Below are 21078 nucleotides of genomic sequence, written 5' to 3'. Positions count from 1 at the left end.
GGCCAATTGTGCACTGCCCTATGGGACTCCCAATCACTTCCGGTTGTGATACAGCCTGAGCACTTACTGGCCAGGTCGTGACAACAGAAAGGTTCTGGTTTAGGCCCCCAAATATCTGGACTTAAGAAAAGTATAATTGGAATCTTTTCTACCGTATCTTGGTCTATGCCGCTCTGACATTGCTCGCCCAAATATTTATATATTCTTAATTCCTTTACTTTAGATTGTGTATTGTTGTGAAATTGTTAGATATTACTGCACTGTCGGAGCTAGAAACACAAGCATTTCGCTACAACCGCAATAACATCTGCTAAACACGTGTCTGTGACAAATAAAACATGATTTGATTTTGTATTTGGTAGTTTCATGACACATTATGCGTTGAATGCATATGATTTTAAATGGTCTATAATCACATTAGTTTTTTGTTTTGTATAATATTGTATTGTTTCTGGGATAAGTCTATGCTGGATATGGACGTCTGATTCTCACATTAATATGCAACCCAGAACTGTCAGGTCAGTGAATTTGAAACGGCCCCTTGCGGCTAATAGAACCCATCTATATTTTTAACTGTGTCTGATCACAGGATTTTGAGGTCTGCAATACCGATTGGGTTTCCGTTATCGTTAATACTAACTTTTTAATACATTTTCATCTGAAACTGTAAATCGATCCTTATTCTTTAGAGTAAAAGTTGTTTTACTCAATTTTGATTGGGTTGATTTAAAAAAAAATAATAATTATGGTCCATTGAACCTTACAGTACTTCAGTCCACATCATTTGTGTGGGGATCGCCTGTCTATGCCGTCGCTATGATGAGGACTGTCTGCCTCTGCTTTTGTATCCTGATCCAAGGTAAGTTTACAGATATGTTATTTCATCTATTTATATTAACACATAGTTGATATCTAACCTGGTCCCAGATCTGTTTACCTCTGTGGTTACCATACCAACCCTTATGGAACAGGGGGCTGTGAAGAGAGACACGCAGGTACAGACACGGATACGCACACAGACCATAGGAGATGGCAAGACGGCACAAACAGGAACATCTGGAACCAGGCTAGAATCGATCTACACTGAATAGTGGTTATTGTCTCGTGGGAATTGTCCGTTTGAAATATTATCTTCCCTGATGTTTTAGGTGCAGACTCAGAGGAGAGGTTGGGATTTTAGATTGTTCTGGGTACGTTAGGGAATATGGATGCAAGCAGTAGAATCAGATTTGACAAAAACATCAATAACCCTTACGGAACTGCGGGGGGGGCTGAAGATAGAGACACGCAGGTACAGACACGGATACGCACACAAACGCTAGCACACTACACGCATGTACATTTAAATAACATTGTATGGTGGTATACATTTTGAATTGTAGATATGTAGTAGTGTAATAATGTTATATAATGTACTATTTTATGTGTAATATAAGTTCCTTAATGTGTTTGGACCCCAGGAAGAGTAGCCGCTGCCTTGGCAGGAACTAATGGGGATCCATAATAAACCCCAGGAAGTGTAGCTGCTGCCTTGGTAGGAACAAATGGGGATCCATAATAAACCCCAGGAAGAGTAGCTGCTGCCTTGGTAGGAACAAATGGGGATCCTTAATAAATACAAAACAGATTATTGGTTTATTTATTGGGAATAGGATGCGTTTCCATAATATATCCTCTTCCTATACAGTGCATTCTGAAAGTATTCAAGACCCCTTGACTTTTTCCACATTTTGTTACGGTACAGACTTTCCCTCATCAATCTACACACAATACCCGTAATGAAAAAGTCAAATGTATTCAAAATAAAATACAGAAATACCTTATTTACATAAGAATTCAGTCCTTTTGCTCCGAGACAGTATTGTGTCGAGGTACAGATCGGGAAGGTTACCAAAACATTTCTGCGGCATTGAAGTTCCCCAAGAACACAGTGGCCTCCATTATTCTTAAATGGAAGAAGTGACCAAGAACCAGATGGTCACTCTGACAGAGTTCCTCTGTAGAGATGGAAGAACATTCCCAAAGGACAACCATCTGCAGCACTCCACCAATCAGGCCTTTATGATAGAGTGGCCAGACGGAAGCCGTGCCTCAGTAAAAGGCACATGACAGCCCGCTTGAAGTTTGCCAAAAGGCACCTAAAGGAACTTAGATTCTCTAGTCTGATGAAACCAAGATTGAACTCTTTGTCCTGAATGCCAAGCATCACGTCTGGAGGAAACCTGGCACCATCCCTACAGTGAAGCATAGTGGTGGCAGCATCATGCTGTGGGGATGTTTTTCAGGGGCAGGGAATAGTCAGGATTGAGGGAAAGATGAACGTAGCAAAGTACAGAGAGATCCTTGATGAAAACTTGCTCCAGAGGGCTCAGGGCTTCAGACTGGGGCGAAGGTTCACCTTAAAAACAGGACAACGAATCTAAAAACACAGCCAAGACAGCTCAGGAGGGTCTTTGGGACAAGTCTCTAAATGTCCTTGATTGGCCCAGCCAGATCCCAGACTTGAACCCGAACATCTCTGGAGAGACCTGAAAATAGCTGTGCAGCGATGCTCCTCATCCAATCTGACAGACTGAGAGGATCTGCAGAGAAGAATGGCAGAAACTCCCCAAATACAGCTGTGCCAAGCTTGTGGCATCACACCCAAGAAGTCTCAAGGCTGTAATCGCTGCCAAAGATGCTTCAACAAAGTACTGAGTAAAGGGTCTGAATGCTAATGTAAATGTGATATTTCAGTTTTTTTTATTTTTAATAGATTTGTAAACATTTCTAAAAACGTTTACATTGGGTATTTTTTAAAATCCATTTTAGAATAAGGTTGTTACATAACAAAATGTGGAATAAGTCAAGGGGTCTGAATACTTTCCAAATGAACTGTATCCTCCTTTTTTATTTCTATTTGTATTTTATTTCATCTTTATTTAACCAGGTTCTCATTTACAACTGCGACCTGGCCAAGATAAAGCAAAGCAGTGCGACACAAACAACAACACAGAGTTACACATGGAATAAACAAGACTACAGTCAATAACACAATAGAAAATAAAGTCTATATACAGTGTGTGCAAATGGAGTGAGGAGGTAAGGCAATAAATAGGCTGTAGTAGCGAAGTAATTACAATTTTGCAAATTAACAGATGTGCAGATGATGATGTGCAAGTAGAAATACCGTGTTTGCAAAATAATAGAAAAGTAAATAAAAACAATATGGGGATGAGGTAGGTAGATTGGGTGGGCTATTTACAGATGGGCTATGTACAGCTGCAGCGATCGGTTAGCTGATGTTTAAAGTTAGTGAGGGAAATATAAGGATCCAGCTTCAGCGATTTTTGCAATTCGTTCCAGTCATTGGCAGCAGAGAACTGGAAGGAAAGGCGGCCAAAGGAGGTGTTGGCTTTGGGGATGACCAGTGAGATATACCTACTGGAGTGCGTGCTACGGGTGGGTGTTGCTATCCTGACCAGTGAGCTGAGATAAGGCGGAGCTTTACCTAGCAAAGACTTATAGATGACCTGGAGCCAGTGGGTCTGGCGACGAATATGCAGCGAGGGCCAGCCGACGAGAGCATACAGGTCGCAGTGGTGGGTAGTATATGGGGCTTTGGTGACAAAACGGATGGCACTGTGATAGACTGCATCCAATTTGCTGAGTAGAGTGTTGGAGGCTATTTTGTAAATTACATCGCCAAAGTCGGGGATCGGTAGAATAGTCAGTTTTACTAGGGTATGTTTGGCGACATGAGTGAAGGAGGTTTTGTTGCGAAATAGAAAGCCGATTCTAGATTTAATTTTGGATTGGAGATGTTTAATATGAGTCTGGAAGGAGAGTTTACAGTCTTGCCAGACACCTAGGTACTTGTCCACATATTTTAAGTCAGAACTAATATACTACTATATATAGTATATAGGACGACAGGTAGCTTAGAGTGTTGGGCCAGTAACCTAAATGTTGCTAGTCCGAATCCCAGAGTCGGCAAGGTGAAAAGTAATCTGTCGATCTGCCCTTGGGCAAGGCACTTCACACTAATTTCTCCAGGGTCGCCGTCAATAATAGCTGATCACTAGCTCTGACCCCGCTCTCCAAGGGTGTCACGGGGGGAGTCGGGATATGCAACAAAAAACAGATTTCCAGGTCACACCTCAGACTCGTACAGGTTACAGGTTGTATATGCAATGAAACATATTTGACCTATAGCTTCACACCTTTTCACAGGGCATCTATTGTACATTGTCAATTCAGAGAGTAAACTGACACTCCAATTCAGAAAGTAAACTGACACTCCAATTCAGAAAGTAAACTGACACGCCAATTCAGAAAGTAAACTGACACTCCAATTCAGAAAGTAAACTGACACTCCAATTCAGAGAGTAAACTGACACTCCAATTCAGAGAGTAAACTGACACTCCAATTCAGAGAGTAAACTGACACTCCAATTCAGAGAGTAAACTGACACTCCAATTCAGAAAGTAAACTGACACTCCACTTCCTCATTGCTGTCTTTATTTCCAGGCGGTCTATGTGCGGAGTCCGAGGAGAGGTTGCTGAAGTGGCTACTGAGTAGAGAGCGTTACAACAAGCTGATACGACCGGCCAGTAACCGGTTTGAACCAGTTACCGTCAAACTGCAGGTCTCCCTGGCACAACTGATCAGTGTGGTGGGTTGATTGGATTGGATTCTATTGCACTTTACTGTTTTGTTATTCCATTGTATCAGTGTGGTGACCGTTCAGTTCTTTTATTTTCATTTGAGTTTATATAGAAATGACAAAACGTCATGGAATTCAGAAAAGTTTGATACATATTTAACAATATGTCTTCCCTTTGTAGCATGACAGGGAACAAATTATGATCACCAATGTCTGGCTAACACAGGTGAGAAGAACGCTCATCTGTCCAGAATACATACAGTATGTAACGCGGTGTCATTATTGAACACAACATTATGGTGTTTTACCTCTTGCTACTACTAATAACCATCCTTCTCGTCGTAGAACTGGGTTGATTACAGGTTGTCATGGGAACCCTCAGACTTTGATGGGATTGACAAGCTCCGCATTCCGTCCCGTCATATATGGCTCCCAGATATTGTACTGTACAACAAGTTAGTATCAAACCCTCCGGGAAAAGCATGTGCTTTAAAAAAAAAAGATTGTGTAGTCAATTGTATGGTGCTGCTGGGAATTCACAGACAAAGTCAAAAGGTATTCAACGCTGTTATTCTGAGAGCCTAAAATCTCACTGACGTGTCCTCCCTCCAACTGTAGTGCTGATGGTATCTATGAGGTGACGGTCTTCACCAACGCCATCGTCCTGTCCAACGGCACCATCTTCTGGCTCCCACCAGCTATCTATAAGAGTGCCTGCAAGATCGAGGTCAAACACTTCCCATTCGACCAACAGAACTGCACCCTGAAGTTCCGCTCGTGGACCTATGACCACACTGAGGTAATACATGGAAATGCATTGTGCTTTATCCTTGATATTGTGGTCCTCTGTAGCTCAGTTGGTAGAGCATAGCGCTTGCAACGCCTGGATATTGGATTTGATTCCTGGGACCACTCGTACTTAAAATGATACACATTTTTAGCTATATTGAATATGTCCGGATTTCTCTATTGAGGCGTAGAAATGGTATATCATGCAATGTGGTTGGAAGAAACATGGGAAAGTTATGCTGCTTTAAAAGGTGATACACATGTAGAAGAAAATGCCCTTTGAAAGATTTTGCTGAGATTTGTACCCTTCCTAGAGAGCTCTTCTTTGATTACGCCCATTCAGCATCGTTCACGCCCTCTTAAACCTTAACCCCACCCATCCACACCGCCAGCAACCGCAGGGCTCTCCAGATGGTGGGGCAGTCTGCCCAACGCATCACCGGGGACACACTACCTGCCCTTCAGGACATCTACAGCACCCAGTGTCACATGAAGGCCTAGAAGATCATCAAGGATCTAAGCCAGAAGCAGCACACCATTCTTCACCCTAAATTCCCTTTGCCCTCTGTGTCTCATTCACTCAATTGCGTTCCGACTGCTCCCTCCACACATGCCTGCTGAGTGCGTACACAAGCTCCACTTAGCGCCTATAAAAACATATCTAACTGATGCACAAGCTACATTCCTTGTCGAATGACGACAGCTTTATTACAGATTCCAAATGGACTGGTTGATTGAAGTAGGAAAATGTGTGTTCCAACAACGAGCTGCAGTTTGGGAATAATTGTGTCCCGTCTATTTTCCGCGTAAGCTGCTTTTCGAATTGCGGTTTACAATTGGTTAGCCTAGGCTATAACATAGACAAGTTCCACACTGAAAATATGCCAAAACATTATTTTTTTTAAAAATTAGGCTAAGTCAGAACAAATTCTTATTTTCAGTGACGGCCTAGGAACAGCCTTGTTCAGGGACAGAACGACAGATTTTTTAAAACCTTTTTCAGCTCGGTGATTTGATTTTGCAACCTTTCGGTTACTAGTCCAACACTCTCTAACCACTAGGCTACTCTGCCGTCCCAGTTTGATAAAGACAGAGAGCACATTTTCATCAGAATCATGAAGCATATGCCTACACTTTAAACAGATGTTGTGGCCATATGCCTACACTTTAAACAGATGTTGTGGCCATATGCCTACACTTTAAACAGATGTTGTGGTCGTCGTTCATCACCATGCAGTGTTCAATGTGGACTTGTTCATCCATTTTGAAAATGACAACGAACAGTTCTTTTTGAAGAAATTCTTTAAACTCGACAAATTCAGGCCCCTTTTTAAAATGATCCCTCTTTGACAATAACTGTTCCAGGCACGAGATGCGCATCACTTCGCACAAGCACCTTTGTCTGCTAATTTAACAAAACAAGGCTATGCATAGCCATGCGGTCATGGATGAACAGGGAGTACAGAAGGGGGCTGAGCACGCATCCCTTTGGGGGCCCCACCTTGTTGAGGATCAGCATGGCTCAAGTGTTGTTGTCTACCTTCACCACCTGGGATTGGCCTGTCAGGAAGTAGAGGTCCCAGTGCACAGGGAGGGTTCAGACCCAGGGCCCTGAGATTAGTTATGAACTTTGAGGGCACTATGGTGTTGAAGGCTGAGCTGTAGGCAATGAACAGCATTCTTACAAACATATTGCTCTTGTCCAGGTGGGATAGGGCAGTGTGCACTGCAGTGGCGACTGCTTCGCCTGTGGATCTGTTGGGGCAGTATGCAAATTGTAGTGGGTCTAGGGAGTCGGGTTAGGTGGAGGTGATATGGTCCTTAACTTGCCTCTCAAAGCACTTCATGATGACAGAAGTTAGTTCTACGGGGCAATAGTCATTTAGTTCAGTTATCTTTGCTTTCTTGGGTACAGGAACAATGGTGGACATCTTGAAGCAAGTGGGGACAACAGACTGGGATAGGGAGCGATTGAATGCCTCCTTAAATTCTCCAGTCAGCTGGTCTGCACAAGCTCTGAGGACGAGGCTTGGGATGCCGTCTGGGCCACAGTCTTGCCACGGAGATCGGGAGTACACAGTCTTCGTGAGCGACGGGGGCCCAAGTCGGCAGCTCAGTGTTTTCCTCAACACAGGGTGTTGTGTCTTTGGCTATGTCGGATTAAGTGATATGACATGCTGTTCTATAAAATCCTTTCTCTGTAATTAATATTACCTGATTGAGCTAATCATCTAAATGTAATTATCTAGAAAGTCGGGGAACCACAAATAATATTTATAGAGCCGTTATCTTCCGAATAAACTCGTTAAAGACCTAGTAATATTTGACATCAATAACAGTCAATATTAATCGTCACCTTATTTCAGTCTCATCTGAAAGTTGTAAAATCTTGGTTATCTTCGCGAACCCTGGCTAACAAGTTGAATCAGCAATATAAAATTGGGTTTAATTATTTATTTACTAAATACCTAACTAACCACACAGAACTACATATACACAGAATGATTACAAATTATGTCATAAAGGAAAACGTCCCTAGCGGGCGGAACAGATATGACAGCTTGTTACACAAAGGAAAGGGGGCTGGGTTTGAGTGAAAGAGCGGGAAGACTGAAGAACAAAGGGAGAAGTGATGTCTCTAACGGGCCGTAGGCAACTACTCTATCGTAAATATAGAATCTTATGCATTCTAAATTACCGCCCATTTGGAAAAGGAAAATGCAATAAATATACACTCTGAGCTGTGCTTCGGTAGGTTGGTGGTCGATGGAAGGCCGTGTTGCCCAACAGAGTCCTTTGTCCTTTGAAGAATGTCTCTGGTGGTAAATTGGATACGTTGTAGTAACGTCATTGTGTGGTAGACGGGATACTCTGTCTGTTTTTTCCTAGCCCACGTTTGCAGCTGCTGTTGCTAACTCAACGGCCAGGAAGTATCACTACTGTAGTGAATAAGAGTTCAAAGTTAATACCATTCGCCCTGAGCTCATCTACTTTATTGCCCAGGGACTGAACGTTAGCGAGTAATATATTGGATGGCTTGCTCGCCACCTGCACTTGAATAGTACCAAACTTCTCCTCCGGCGCAACGTTTTAGTGGAGCCTCCGAGATGAATAGAGCTGCCTCGGGAAGCACAAACAAAGGTTCCAGGTCAAGGAAGGTCGAATTTCTGGTGAATTAGATTCTGCCGATCTCATATCTTAATGTTCTTTTCGGTTGTAGGAAATAATACTAGAAATGGTCACTGTAAGAAATAACACACACAAAAAAAGCTAAATACTGGAAAGCTGGCTTGGAGCTAGAAACAGAGCGAATGTATCTGTTGGCGCCATCTTGTACAGCGCCAACATGTAAACACATGTGATTCAGCATGGCATTGTCCTCCAGAGTCTCTCTACGTATCCCAGCTAAATCCAGGGCAGCAATGTTTTTGAGACCTGTAGCAACACTTTGCAGTTGTCCAAAGCTACAACTTTACCTCAAGTCTGCGGTAGCAACGATAATCTATGTACTGACCAGCGAAGCTCCCATTGTGTTATAGACTGAAGCCTGTGACATGACAGACCAATCAGGACTATCTTGGCATGTCCAACCATTCTATTATCTCAGCCAATCACGACTAAACAGGAAGGATCTTTTACTTCTCACTGTATAGCTCAATGCTTCTCTTTGGCTGAACTAGTCTCATCAGTTTATTTATTCATATTTACAGACCCCAACAAGTTTATTATTAAGGCGTATGAATGTTCACATGTTCAAGAAGGCATTTCTGCCCCACATTTTTATAATAATAGCTTTTTCAGACGACCCTACTGCGAAGTAGGAACTGTCGTCAAATGCCTTAGATCCTGTAACCTGTTACGTGTGTGTATTGTTTCAGACGATGTATTTTAATTGTCAAATCTAAATCCAATCAAATCAGGTGGATCTGGTCCTCAGGACAGGTGTGGCCAGTATGGATGACTTCACGCCCAGTGGAGAGTGGGACATCTTGGCTTTACCCGGGAGACGTACTTTCTCCAGCTCAGAGCCCATCTACGTGGATGTGACCTACGACTTCCTGATCCAAAGGAATGAATATATAGTGCCATTTTTAAAATCTTATTCTTCGACTGTTTACAATATATTAGTTGTGTTACTTTTTCTAGTCCTTGTCATAAGATGTTATTATTTTTTACAATCGAGGACCACTTTGGAAATACTTGATTTTATCAATGCTTTTATGTGCTGTCATCTGGAATCATAGGCTACACAGCTTGTTGAGGTATTATTTGTACCTCAGATAAGATTCAATTCAATTCTGCTCAATTCAATTTATTTCCAGGAAGCCGTTGTTCTACACCATAAATCTGATTATCCCCTGTGTCCTCATCACCTCTCTGGCTGTGTTGGTCTTCTACCTGCCCAGTGACTGTGGAGAGAAGATCAGTCTGTGTGTCTCTGTGCTGTTGGCCCTCACTGTGTTCCTGTTGCTGATATCTAAGATCGTACCGCCAACCTCGCTGGATGTGTCCCTGATCGGTAAGCTCTGTGCCAGGGCCAGTATTAACCAAGGGTTAAGGATTTAGTAGGAGTGCTGAGCTGGAATCAGTTTGACTTTTTTTTAGATCATAATGAATAAGATTATATTGCCAGCGGGGACCTGATCCTAGATCAGCACTTTGTGCACACAGGTCCTGATATTCACCATGGTGCTGGTGACCTTCTCCATCACCATTATGTGATGGCTCATGCATAAGCTTAGTGTTAAGTAGGGCTGCAACAATAGTACTTAATTATTTATTTTTTATCCAACTTATCTGAGAAAATATTATTTGACTGTTGAATGTACAGTGTAAATTAAAAGAAAGGTCAAGTTCAACATTTAAATTAGGAAAAACAACATTGCATAATGAGATGAATGAGATGAATGAGATTAAATGAGATGCTTCTTCACACTCTTCTCTCTGATCTTCTAGGTAAATATCTGATGTTCACCATGGTTCTCGTAACCTTCTCCATCGTCACCAGTGTGTGTGTTCTGAATGTCCATCACCGTTCCCCCAGCACACACACCATGCCCCACTGGGTTAAAGTTTTGTTCCTGGACCGGCTGCCTGCCCTGCTGTGCATGAGGCACCCCCAGAACAACTCAGCCAGACAACGTCTCCGTCAGAGGAGGCAGCAGTCGCTCCAGAAGACCAAGGAGGCTAGCCCAGGGGTGGACCGTGGCGTGGCCTCCTCTCCTTCCTCTTCGCCATTCCTCCTATCTCCTGGGTCCTACTACCTCAGAAAAAGGTAATTATACTATTTCTATTATTATTATTTATTTTTCTTTCATTTTATTGTGGTCAGGTGATCACCAGAAGATGTAATCAACAGATCAACAGATTATGAATTTACTGTAAAAAAAAACCTGTAACGGATGGTTCCCTTGACATGTAAAGAAAATGGATAATTTATTAATGGAAAGTAATTAATTCATGCAGGAGTGTGAGGACACGAGGGGTTTCTCATATGTAAAGAAAATGTGTAATTTACTAATTCATTTATTCATTCATTCATTCAGGAGTGTGAGGACACAAGAGGGGTTTCTGCCCACGGAGCAACTGTCTGGTCGCCCGTGGTGTGGCAGCTCCAGCTCTGACATCAGTCACAGTCCTGACCTACAGGAAGCTGTGGACGCGGTGCGATACGTCCCTGACTACATGATTAGAGACGACGACAACAAGACTGTGAGTCAATCTGGTCTTATTTGAATTGTTGTTTTTGTTTGCTGCAAAAATTGGTTTATCGTATCTACCACATCAGAAATGCAGAAAATCAGAACACAATAAGATGGTATGAATGTAAAAAAAAAGTAAGAGAGATCGCAGGTTTGAAAAGCTACTTTTCTGTCCATCATAAAAACTGAAATCTGTCTGGAAGGACCATTTTTCTTCTGTCCAGCTGGAGATTGACCTTCAAAGCTCTTCAGTCTTTTGTTTTTATGTGTGTATGTGTCGTAATGTTTTTGGACCCCAGGAAGGAGTAGCTGCTGCCTTGGCAACGCCTAATGTGGATCCATAATAAACCCCAGGAAAGAGTAGCTGCTGCCTTGGCAACGCCTAATGTGGATCCATAATAAGCCCCAGGAAAGAGTAGCTGCTGCCTTGGAAACGCCTAATGTGGATCCATAATAAACCCCAGGAAAGTGTAGCTGCTGCCTTGGCAACGCCTAATGTGGATCCATAATAAACCCCAGGAAAGTGTAGCTGCTGCCTTGGAAACGCCTAATGTGGATCCATAATAAGCCCCAGGAAAGAGTAGCTGCTGCCTTGGAAACGCCTAATGTGGATCCATAATAAGCCCCAGGAAAGAGTAGCTGCTGCCTTGGAAACGCCTAATGTGGATCCATAATAAACCCCAGGAAAGTGTAGCTGCTGCCTTGGCAACGCCTAATGTGGATCCATAATAAACCCCAGGAAAGTGTAGCTGCTGCCTTGGCAACGCCTAATGTGGATCCATAATGAACCCCAGGAAAGAGTAGCTGCTGCCTTGGCAACGCCTAATGTGGATCCATAATAAACCCCAGGAAAGAGTAGCTGCTGCCTTGGCAACGCCTAATGTGGATCCATAATAAGCCCCAGGAAAGAGTAGCTGCTGCCTTGGAAATGCCTAATGTGGATCCATAATAAGCCCCAGGAAAGAGTAGCTGCTGCCTTGGAAATGCCTAATGTGGATCCATAATAAAGCCCCAGGAAAGAGTAGCTGCTGCTGCCTAATGTGGATCCATAATAAACCCCAGGAAAGTGTAGCTGCTGCCTTGGCAACGCCTAATGTGGATCCATAATAAACCCCAGGAAAGTGTAGCTGCTGCCTTGGCAACGCCTAATGTGGATCCATAATGAACCCCAGGAAAGAGTAGCTGCTGCCTTGGCAACGCCTAATGTGGATCCATAATAAACCCCAGGAAAGAGTAGCTGCTGCCTTGGAAACGCCTAATGTGGATCCATAATAAACCCCAGGAAAGTGTAGCTGCTGCCTTGGCAACGCCTAATGTGGATCCATAATGAACCCCAGGAAAGAGTAGCTGCTGCCTTGGCAACGCCTAATGTGGATCCATAATAAACCCCAGGAAAGTGTAGCTGCTGCCTTGGCAACGCCTAATGTGGATCCATAATGAACCCCAGGAAAGAGTAGCTGCTGCCTTGGCAACGCCTAATGTGGATCCATAATAAACCCCAGGAAAGTGTAGCTGCTGCCTTGGCAACGCCTAATGTGGATCCATAATAAACCCCAGGAAAGAGTAGCTGCTGCCTTGGCAACGCCTAATGTGGATCCATAATAAACCCCAGGAAAGAGTAGCTGCTGCCTTGGCAACGCCTAATGTGGATCCATAATAAGCCCCAGGAAAGAGTAGCTGCTGCCTTGGAAATGCCTAATGTGGATCCATAATAAGCCCCAGGAAAGAGTAGCTGCTGCCTTGGAAACGCCTAATGTGGATCCATAATAAACCCCAGGAAAGTGTAGCTGCTGCCTTGGCAACGCCTAATGTGGATCCATAATAAACCCCAGGAAAGTGTAGCTGCTGCCTTGGCAACGCCTAATGTGGATCCATAATGAACCCCAGGAAAGAGTAGCTGCTGCCTTGGCAACGCCTAATGTGGATCCATAATAAACCCCAGGAAAGAGTAGCTGCTGCCTTGGAAACGCCTAATGTGGATCCATAATAAACCCCAGGAAAGTGTAGCTGCTGCCTTGGCAACGCCTAATGTGGATCCATAATGAACCCCAGGAAAGAGTAGCTGCTGCCTTGGCAACGCCTAATGTGGATCCATAATAAACCCCAGGAAAGTGTAGCTGCTGCCTTGGCAACGCCTAATGTGGATCCATAATGAACCCCAGGAAAGAGTAGCTGCTGCCTTGGCAACGCCTAATGTGGATCCATAATAAACCCCAGGAAAGTGTAGCTGCTGCCTTGGCAACGCCTAATGTGGATCCATAATAAACCCCAGGAAAGAGTAGCTGCTGCCTTGGCAACGCCTAATGTGGATCCATAATAAACCCCAGGAAAGAGTAGCTGCTGCCTTGGCAACGCCTAATGTGGATCCATAATAAACCCCAGGAAAGAGTAGCTGCTGCCTTGGCAACGCATAATGGGGATCCCTAATAAATACAAAATACCTGTGGGCGGAGCTACAGCTCTGATACTAAACTTTCTTCTGCAGCATTTTGTACAGTTGATCATCCTCTCTCTTTTTTCACGTGTTCTGCAATGAATGGATGGATGTGTGAGTGAGTGAGTGAGTGAGTGAGTGAGTGAGTGAGTGAGTGAGTGAGTGAGTGAGTGGGTGGGTGGGTGGGTGGATGGATGTGTGAGTGGATGTGTAAGTGGGTGGGTGGATTACATTTACATTTAAGTCATTTAGCAGACGCTCTTATCCAGAGCGACTTACAAATTGGTGCATTCACCTCAATCAAATCAAATCAAATCAATTTTTATTTATATAGCCCTTCGTACATCAGCTGATATCTCAAAGTGCTGTACAGAAATCCAGCCTAAAACCCCAAACAGCAAGCAATGCAGGTGTAGAAGCACGGTGGCTAGGAAAAACTCCCTAGAAAGGCCAAAACCTAGGAAGAAACCTAGAGAGGAACCAGGCTATGTGGGGTGGCCAGTCCTCTTCTGGCTGTGCCGGGTGGAGATTATAACAGAACATGGCCAAGATGTTCAAATGTTCATAAATGACCAGCATGGTCGAATAATAACAAGGCAGAACAGTTGAAACTGGAGCAGCAGCACAGTCAGGTGGACTGGGGACAGCAAGGCGTCATCATGTCAGGTAGTCCTGGGGCATGGTCCTAGGGCTCAGGTCCTCCGAGAGAGAGAAAGAAAGAAGGAGAGAATTAGAGAACGCACACTTAGATTCACACAGGACACCGAATAGGACAGGAGAAGTACTCCAGATATAACAAACTGACCCTAGCCCCCCGACACAAACTACTGCAGCGTAAATACTGGAGGCTGAGACAGGAGGGGTCAGGAGACACTGTGGGCCCATCCGAGGACACCCCCGGACAGGGCCAAATAGGAAGGATATAACCCCACCCACTTTGCCAAAGCACAGCCCCCACACCACTAGAGGGATATCTTCAACCACCAACTTACCATCCTGAGACAAGGCTGAGTATAGCCCACAAAGATCTCCGCCACTGCACAACCCAAGGGGGGCGCCAACCCAGACAGGATGACCACAACGGTGAATCAACCCACTCAGGTGACGCACCCCCTGCAGGGACGGCATGAGAGAGCCCCAGTAAGCCAGTGACTCAGCCCCTGTAATAGGGTTAGAGGCAGAGAATCCCGGTGGAAAGAGGGGAACTGGCCAGGCAGAGACAGCAAGGGCGGTTCGTTGCTCCAGAGCCTTTCCGTTCACCTTCCCACTCCTGGGCCAGACTACACTCAATCATATGACCCACTGAAGAGATGAGTCTTCAGTAAAGACTTAAAGGTTGAGACCGAGTTTGCGTCTCTGACATGGGTAGGCAGACCGTTCCATAAAAATGGAGCTCTATAGGAGAAAGCCCTGCCTCCAGCTGCTTGCTTAGAAATTCTAGGGACAATTAGGAGGCCTGCGTCTTGTGACCGTAGCGTACGTGTAGGTATGTACGGCAGGACCAAATCAGAGAGATAGGTAGGAGCAAGCCCATGTAGTGCTTTGTAGGTTAGCAGTAAAACCTTGAAATCAGCCCTTGCTTTGACAGGAAGCCAGTGTAGAGAGGCTAGCACTGGAGTAATATGATCAAATTTTTTGGTTCTAGTCAGGATTCTAGCAGCCGTATTTAGCACTAACTGAAGTTTATTTAGTGCTTTACCCGAGTAGCCGGAAAGTAGAGCATTGCAGTAGTCTAACCTAGAAGTGACAAAAGCATGGATTAATTTTTCTGCATCATTTTTGGACAGAAAGTTTTCTGATTTTTGCAATATTACGTAGATGGAAAAAAGCTGTCCTCGAAATGGTCTTGATATGTTCTTCAAAAGAGAGATCAGGGTCCAGAGTAACGCCGAGGTCCTTCACAGTTTTATTTGAGACGACTGTACAACCATTAAGATTAATTGTCAGATTCAACAGAAGATCTCTTTGTTTCTTGGGACCGAGAACAAGCATCTCTGTTTTGTCCGAGTTTAATAGTAGAAAGTTAGCAGTCATCCACTTCCTTATGTCTGAAACACATGCTTCTAGCGAGGGCAATTTTGGGGCTTCACCATGTTTCATTGAAATGTACAGCTGTGTGTCATCCGCATAGCAGTGAAAGTTAACATTATGTTTTCGAATAACATCCCCAAGAGGTAAAATGTATAGTGAAAACAATAGTGGTCCTAAAACAGAACCTTGAGGAACACCGAAATTTACAGTTGATTTGTCAGAGGACAAACCATTCACAGAGACAAACTGATATCTTTCCGACACATAAGATCTAAACCAGGCCAGAACATGTCCGTGTAGACCAATTTGGGTTTCCAATCTCTCCAAAAGAATGTGGTGATCGATGGTATCAAAAGCAGCACTAAGGTCTAGGAGCACGAGGACAGATGCAGAGCCTCGGTCCGATGCCATTAAAATGTAATTTACCACCTTCACAAGTGCCGTCTCAGTGCTATGATGGGGTCTAAAACCAGACTGAAGCATTTCGTATACATTGTTTGTCTTCAGGAAGGCAGTGAATTGCTGCGCAACAGCCTTTTCTAAAATTTTTGAGAGGAATGGAAGATTCGATATAGGCCGATAGTTTTTTATATTTTCTGGGTCAAGGTTTGGCTTTTTCAAGAGAGGCTTTATTACTGCCACTTTTAGTGAGTTTGGTACACATCCAGTGGATAGAGAGCCGTTTATTATGTTCAACATAGGAGGGCCAAGCACAGGAAGCAGCTCTTTCAGTAGTTTAGTTGGAATAGGGTCCAGTATGCAGCTTGAAGGTTTAGAGGCCATGATTATTTTCATCATTGTGTCAAGAGATATAGTACTAAAACACTTGAGCGTCTCTCTTGATCCTAGGTCCTGGCAGAGTTGTGCAGACTCAGGACAACTGAGGTTTGGAGGAATACGCAGGTTTAAAGAGGAGTCCGTAATTTGCTTTCTAATAATCATAATCTTTTCCTCAAAGAAGTTCATGAATTTATCACTGCTGAAGTGAAAGCCATCCTCTCTTGGGGAATGCTGCTTTTTAGTTAGCTTTGCGACAGTATCAAAAAGGAATTTCGGATTGTTCTTATTTTCCTCAATTAAGTTAGAAAAATAGGATGATCGAGCAGCAGTAAGGGTGGATGGATGGATGTGTGAGTGGATGTGTTAGTGGGTGGATGGATGTGGATGTGTGAGTGGATGTGTTAGTGAATGTGGTTGGGTGGATGGATGTGGGTGGGTGGGTGGGTGGATGGATGGATGTGGGTGGATGGATGTGGGTGGGTGGGTGGATGTGTGAGTGGATGGATGTGGGTGGGTGGATGGATGGATGGATGTGGGTGGGTGGGTGGATGGATGTGTGAGTGGATGTGTTAGTGGGTGGATGGATGTGGGTGTGTGAGTGGATGTGGGTGGGTGGATGGATGGATGGATGTGGGTGGGTGGATGTGGGTGGGTGGATGGATGGATGTGGGTGGATGGATGTGGGTGGGTGGGTCGGTGGATGGATGTGGGTGGGTGGATGGATGTGGGTGGGTGGATGGATGGATGTGGGTGGGTGGGTGGATGGATGTGTGAGTGGATGTGTTAGTGGGTGGATGGATGTGGGTGTGTGAGTGGATGTGGGTGGGTGGATGGATGGATGGATGTGGGTGGGTGGATGGATGTGGGTGGGTGGATGGATGTGGGTGGATGGATGTGGGTGGGTGGGTGGGTGGATGGATGTGGGTGGGTGGATGGATGTGGGTGGATGGATGGATGTGGGTGGGTGGATGGATGGATGGATGTGGGTGGGTGGGTGGATGGATGTGGGTGGATGGATGGATGTGGGTGGATGGATGGATGTGGGTGGGTGGGTGGGTGGGTGGATGGATGGATGGATGTGGGTGGGTGGGTGGATGTGGGTGGGTGGGTGGGTGGATGGATGGATGTGGGTGGGTGGATGGATGTGGGTGGATGGATGGATGGATGTGGGTGGGTGGGTGGGTGGGTGGATGGATGTGGGTGGGTGGATGGATGTGGGTGGGTGGGTGGGTGGGTGGATGGATGGATGTGTGAGTGGATGGATGTGGGTGGGTGGATGGATGGATGTGGGTGGGTGGGTGGATTGATGTGTGAGTGGATGTGTTAGTGGGTGGATGGATGTGGGTGTGTGAGTGGATGTGGATGTGGGTGGGTGGATGGATGGATGGATGGATGTGGGTGGGTGGATGGATGTGGGTGGGTGGGTGGATGGATGTGGGTGGGTGGATGGATGGATGTGGGTGGATGGATGTGGGTGGGTGGGTCGGTGGATGGATGTGGGTGGGTGGATGGATGGATGTGGGTGGGTGGATGGATGTGGGTGGATGGATGGATGGATGTGGGTGGGTGGGTGGGTGGGTGGGTGGATGGATGGATGGATGTGGATGCATGTGGGTGGATGGATGGATGTGGGTGGGTGGGTGGGTGCATGTGGGTGGGTGGGTGGATGGATGTGGGTGGGTGGATGGATGGATGTGTGGGTGATCATGCTGCTTTACTCCCCCAGACATTTGAGTCTCTTCTCTAGACCGTTCTCTCTCTCCTTTTCTGACCCTGTGTTCTCCAGGTGATTGAGGACTGGAAGTACGTGGCGATGGTATTGGATCGTCTGTTCCTGTGGATCTTTGCAGTAGGCTGTATAGCCGGTACTCTTGGGATCTTCCTCCAACCTTTCTTCCAGCATCAGACCATTCCCATCCGGAATCTCAGCAGCCCCACCTCACCAAGGGACGTCATCTTGAAGGATTTCGTTGTTTAAAACTATATATATTATCCATGTAAAATAAATAATGTATAGCTTTAAAAGCAGACCCCACCACATGAAATGATCTGAAGGACTTTACTGTCAACTGGCTAATGCCGCTACTATTCTTAGCTACAATTTATTACAATAATGATGAAACAAATGATCCGGGATTCCTGCCGTCGTTATACGGGGGGTCAATAGCTCAAGGAAAAGGTGTTTGTGTTAGATAGGGCTTTGTGTTAGTGTTTTGTGATGATGGATAGACTTTAATTAACAACATGGTAACATCATGCATGTCCCCTAAACTAGAAATGAACAACATGGTAACATCATGCATGTCCCCTAAACTAGAAATGAACAACATGGTTAACATCATGCATGTCCCCTAAACTAGAAATGAACAACATGGTTAACATCATGCATGTCCCCTAAACTAGAAATGAACAACATGGTAACATCATGCATGTCCCCTAAACTAGAAATGAACAACATGGTTAACATCATGCATGTCCCCTAAACTAGAAATGAACAACATGGTTAACATCATGCATGTCCCCTAAACTAGAAATGAAAAACATGGTTAACATCATGCATGTCCCCTAAACTAGAAATGAACAACATGGTAACATCATGCATGTCCCCTAAACTAGAAATGAACAACATGGTTAACATCATGCATGTCCCCTAAACTAGAAATGAACAACATGGTAACATCATGCATGTCCCCTAAACTAGAAATGAACAACATGGTAACATCATGCATGTCCCCTAAACTAGAAATGAACAACATGGTTAACATCATGCATGTCCCCTAAACTAGAAATGAACAACATGGTAACATCATGCATGTCCCCTAAACTAGAAATGAACAACATGGTAACATCATGCATGTCCCCTAAACTAGAAATGAACAACATGGTAACATCATGCATGTCCCCTAAACTAGAAATGAACAACATGGTTAACATCATGCATGTCCCCTAAACTAGAAATGAACAACATGGTAACATCATGCATGTCCCCTAAACTAGAAATGAACAACATGGTAACATCATGCATGTCCCCTAAACTAGAAATGAACAACATGGTTAACATCATGCATGTCCCCTAAACTAGAAATGAACAACATGGTAACATCATGCATGTCCCCTAAACTAGAAATGAACAACATGGTAACATCATGCATGTCCCCTAAACTAGAAATGAACAACATGGTAACATCATGCATGTCCCCTAAACTAGAAATGAACAACATGGTAACATCATGCATGTCCCCTAAACTAGAAATGAACAACATGGTAACATCATGCATGTCCCCTAAACTAGAAATGAACAACATGGTAACATCATGCATGTCCCCTAAACTAGAAATGAACAACATGGTAACATCATGCATGTCCCCTAAACTAGAAATGAACAACATGGTAACATCATGCATGTCCCCTAAACTAGAAATGAACAACATGGTAACATCATGCATGTCCCCTAAACTAGAAATGAACAACATGGTTAACATCATGCATGTCCCCTAAACTAGAAATGAACAACATGGTAACATCATGCATGTCCCCTAAACTAGAAATGAACAACATGGTAACATCATGCATGTCCCCTAAACTAGAAATGAACAACATGGTAACATCATGCATGTCCCCTAAACTAGAAATGAACAACATGGTAACATCATGCATGTCCCCTAAACTAGAAATGAACAACATGGTAACATCATGCATGTCCCCTAAACTAGAAATGAACAACATGGTAACATCATGCATGTCCCCTAAACTAGAAATGAACAACATGGTAACATCATGCATGTCCCCTAAACTAGAAATGAACAACATGGTAACATCATGCATGTCCCCTAAACTAGAAATGAACAATATGGTAACATCATGCATGTCCCCTAAACTAGAAATGAACAACATGGTAACATCATGCATGTCCCCTAAACTAGAAATGAACAACATGGTAACATCATGCATGTCCCCTAAACTAGAAATGAACAACATGGTTAACATCATGCATGTCCCCTAAACTAGAAATGAACAACATGGTAACATCATGCATGTCCCCTAAACTAGAAATGAACAACATGGTTAACATCATGCATGTCCCCGAAACTAGAAATGAACAACATGGTTAACATCATGCATGTCCCCTAAACTAGAAATGAACAACATGGTTAACATCATGCATGTCCCCTAAACTAGAAATGAACAACATGGTAACATCATGCATGTCCCCTAAACTAGAAATGAACAACATGGTTAACATCATGCATGTCCCCGAAACTAGAAATGAACAACATGGTTAACATCATGCATGTCCCCTAAACTAGAAATGAACAACATGGTTAACATCATGCATGTCCCCTAAACTAGAAATTAACAACATGGTAACATCATGCATGTCCCCTAAACTAGAAATGAACAACATGGTTAACATCATGCATGTCCCCTAAACTAGAAATGAACAACATGGTTAACATCATGCATGTCCCCGAAACTAGAAATGAACAACATGGTAACATCATGCATGTCCCCTAAACTAGAAATGAACAACATGGTTAACATCATGCATGTCCCCTAAACTAGAAATGAACAACATGGTTAACATCATGCATGTCCCCGAAACTAGAAATGAACAACATGGTAACATCATGCATGTCCCCTAAACTAGAAATGAACAACATGGTTAACATCATGCATGTCCCCTAAACTAGAAAT

At 44.0% G+C, this 21078-nt stretch overlaps 1 protein-coding gene across 1 annotated transcript; it reads left to right on the top strand.

The window, feature by feature from the left end:
* The first annotated feature begins 595 nt into the window (after positions 1–595).
* On the top strand, positions 596–18537 carry LOC118371264 (neuronal acetylcholine receptor subunit beta-4-like). Its single transcript, XM_052480856.1, has 10 exons — positions 596–859; positions 4511–4656; positions 4829–4873; positions 4993–5102; positions 5266–5446; positions 9357–9518; positions 9763–9955; positions 10393–10711; positions 10983–11148; positions 18170–18537. Exons 1-10 carry the CDS (start codon positions 817–819, stop codon positions 18359–18361), a joined length of 1557 nt encoding a protein of 518 aa, XP_052336816.1. The 5' UTR covers positions 596–816; the 3' UTR covers positions 18362–18537.
* The last annotated feature ends 2541 nt before the right edge of the window (positions 18538–21078 follow it).

Source organism: Oncorhynchus keta, chromosome 26, assembly GCF_023373465.1.
Source record: "Oncorhynchus keta strain PuntledgeMale-10-30-2019 chromosome 26, Oket_V2, whole genome shotgun sequence".
NCBI classification, from domain to species: domain Eukaryota; kingdom Metazoa; phylum Chordata; class Actinopteri; order Salmoniformes; family Salmonidae; genus Oncorhynchus; species Oncorhynchus keta.
This window is presented reverse-complemented; position numbering and strand designations above follow the sequence as displayed.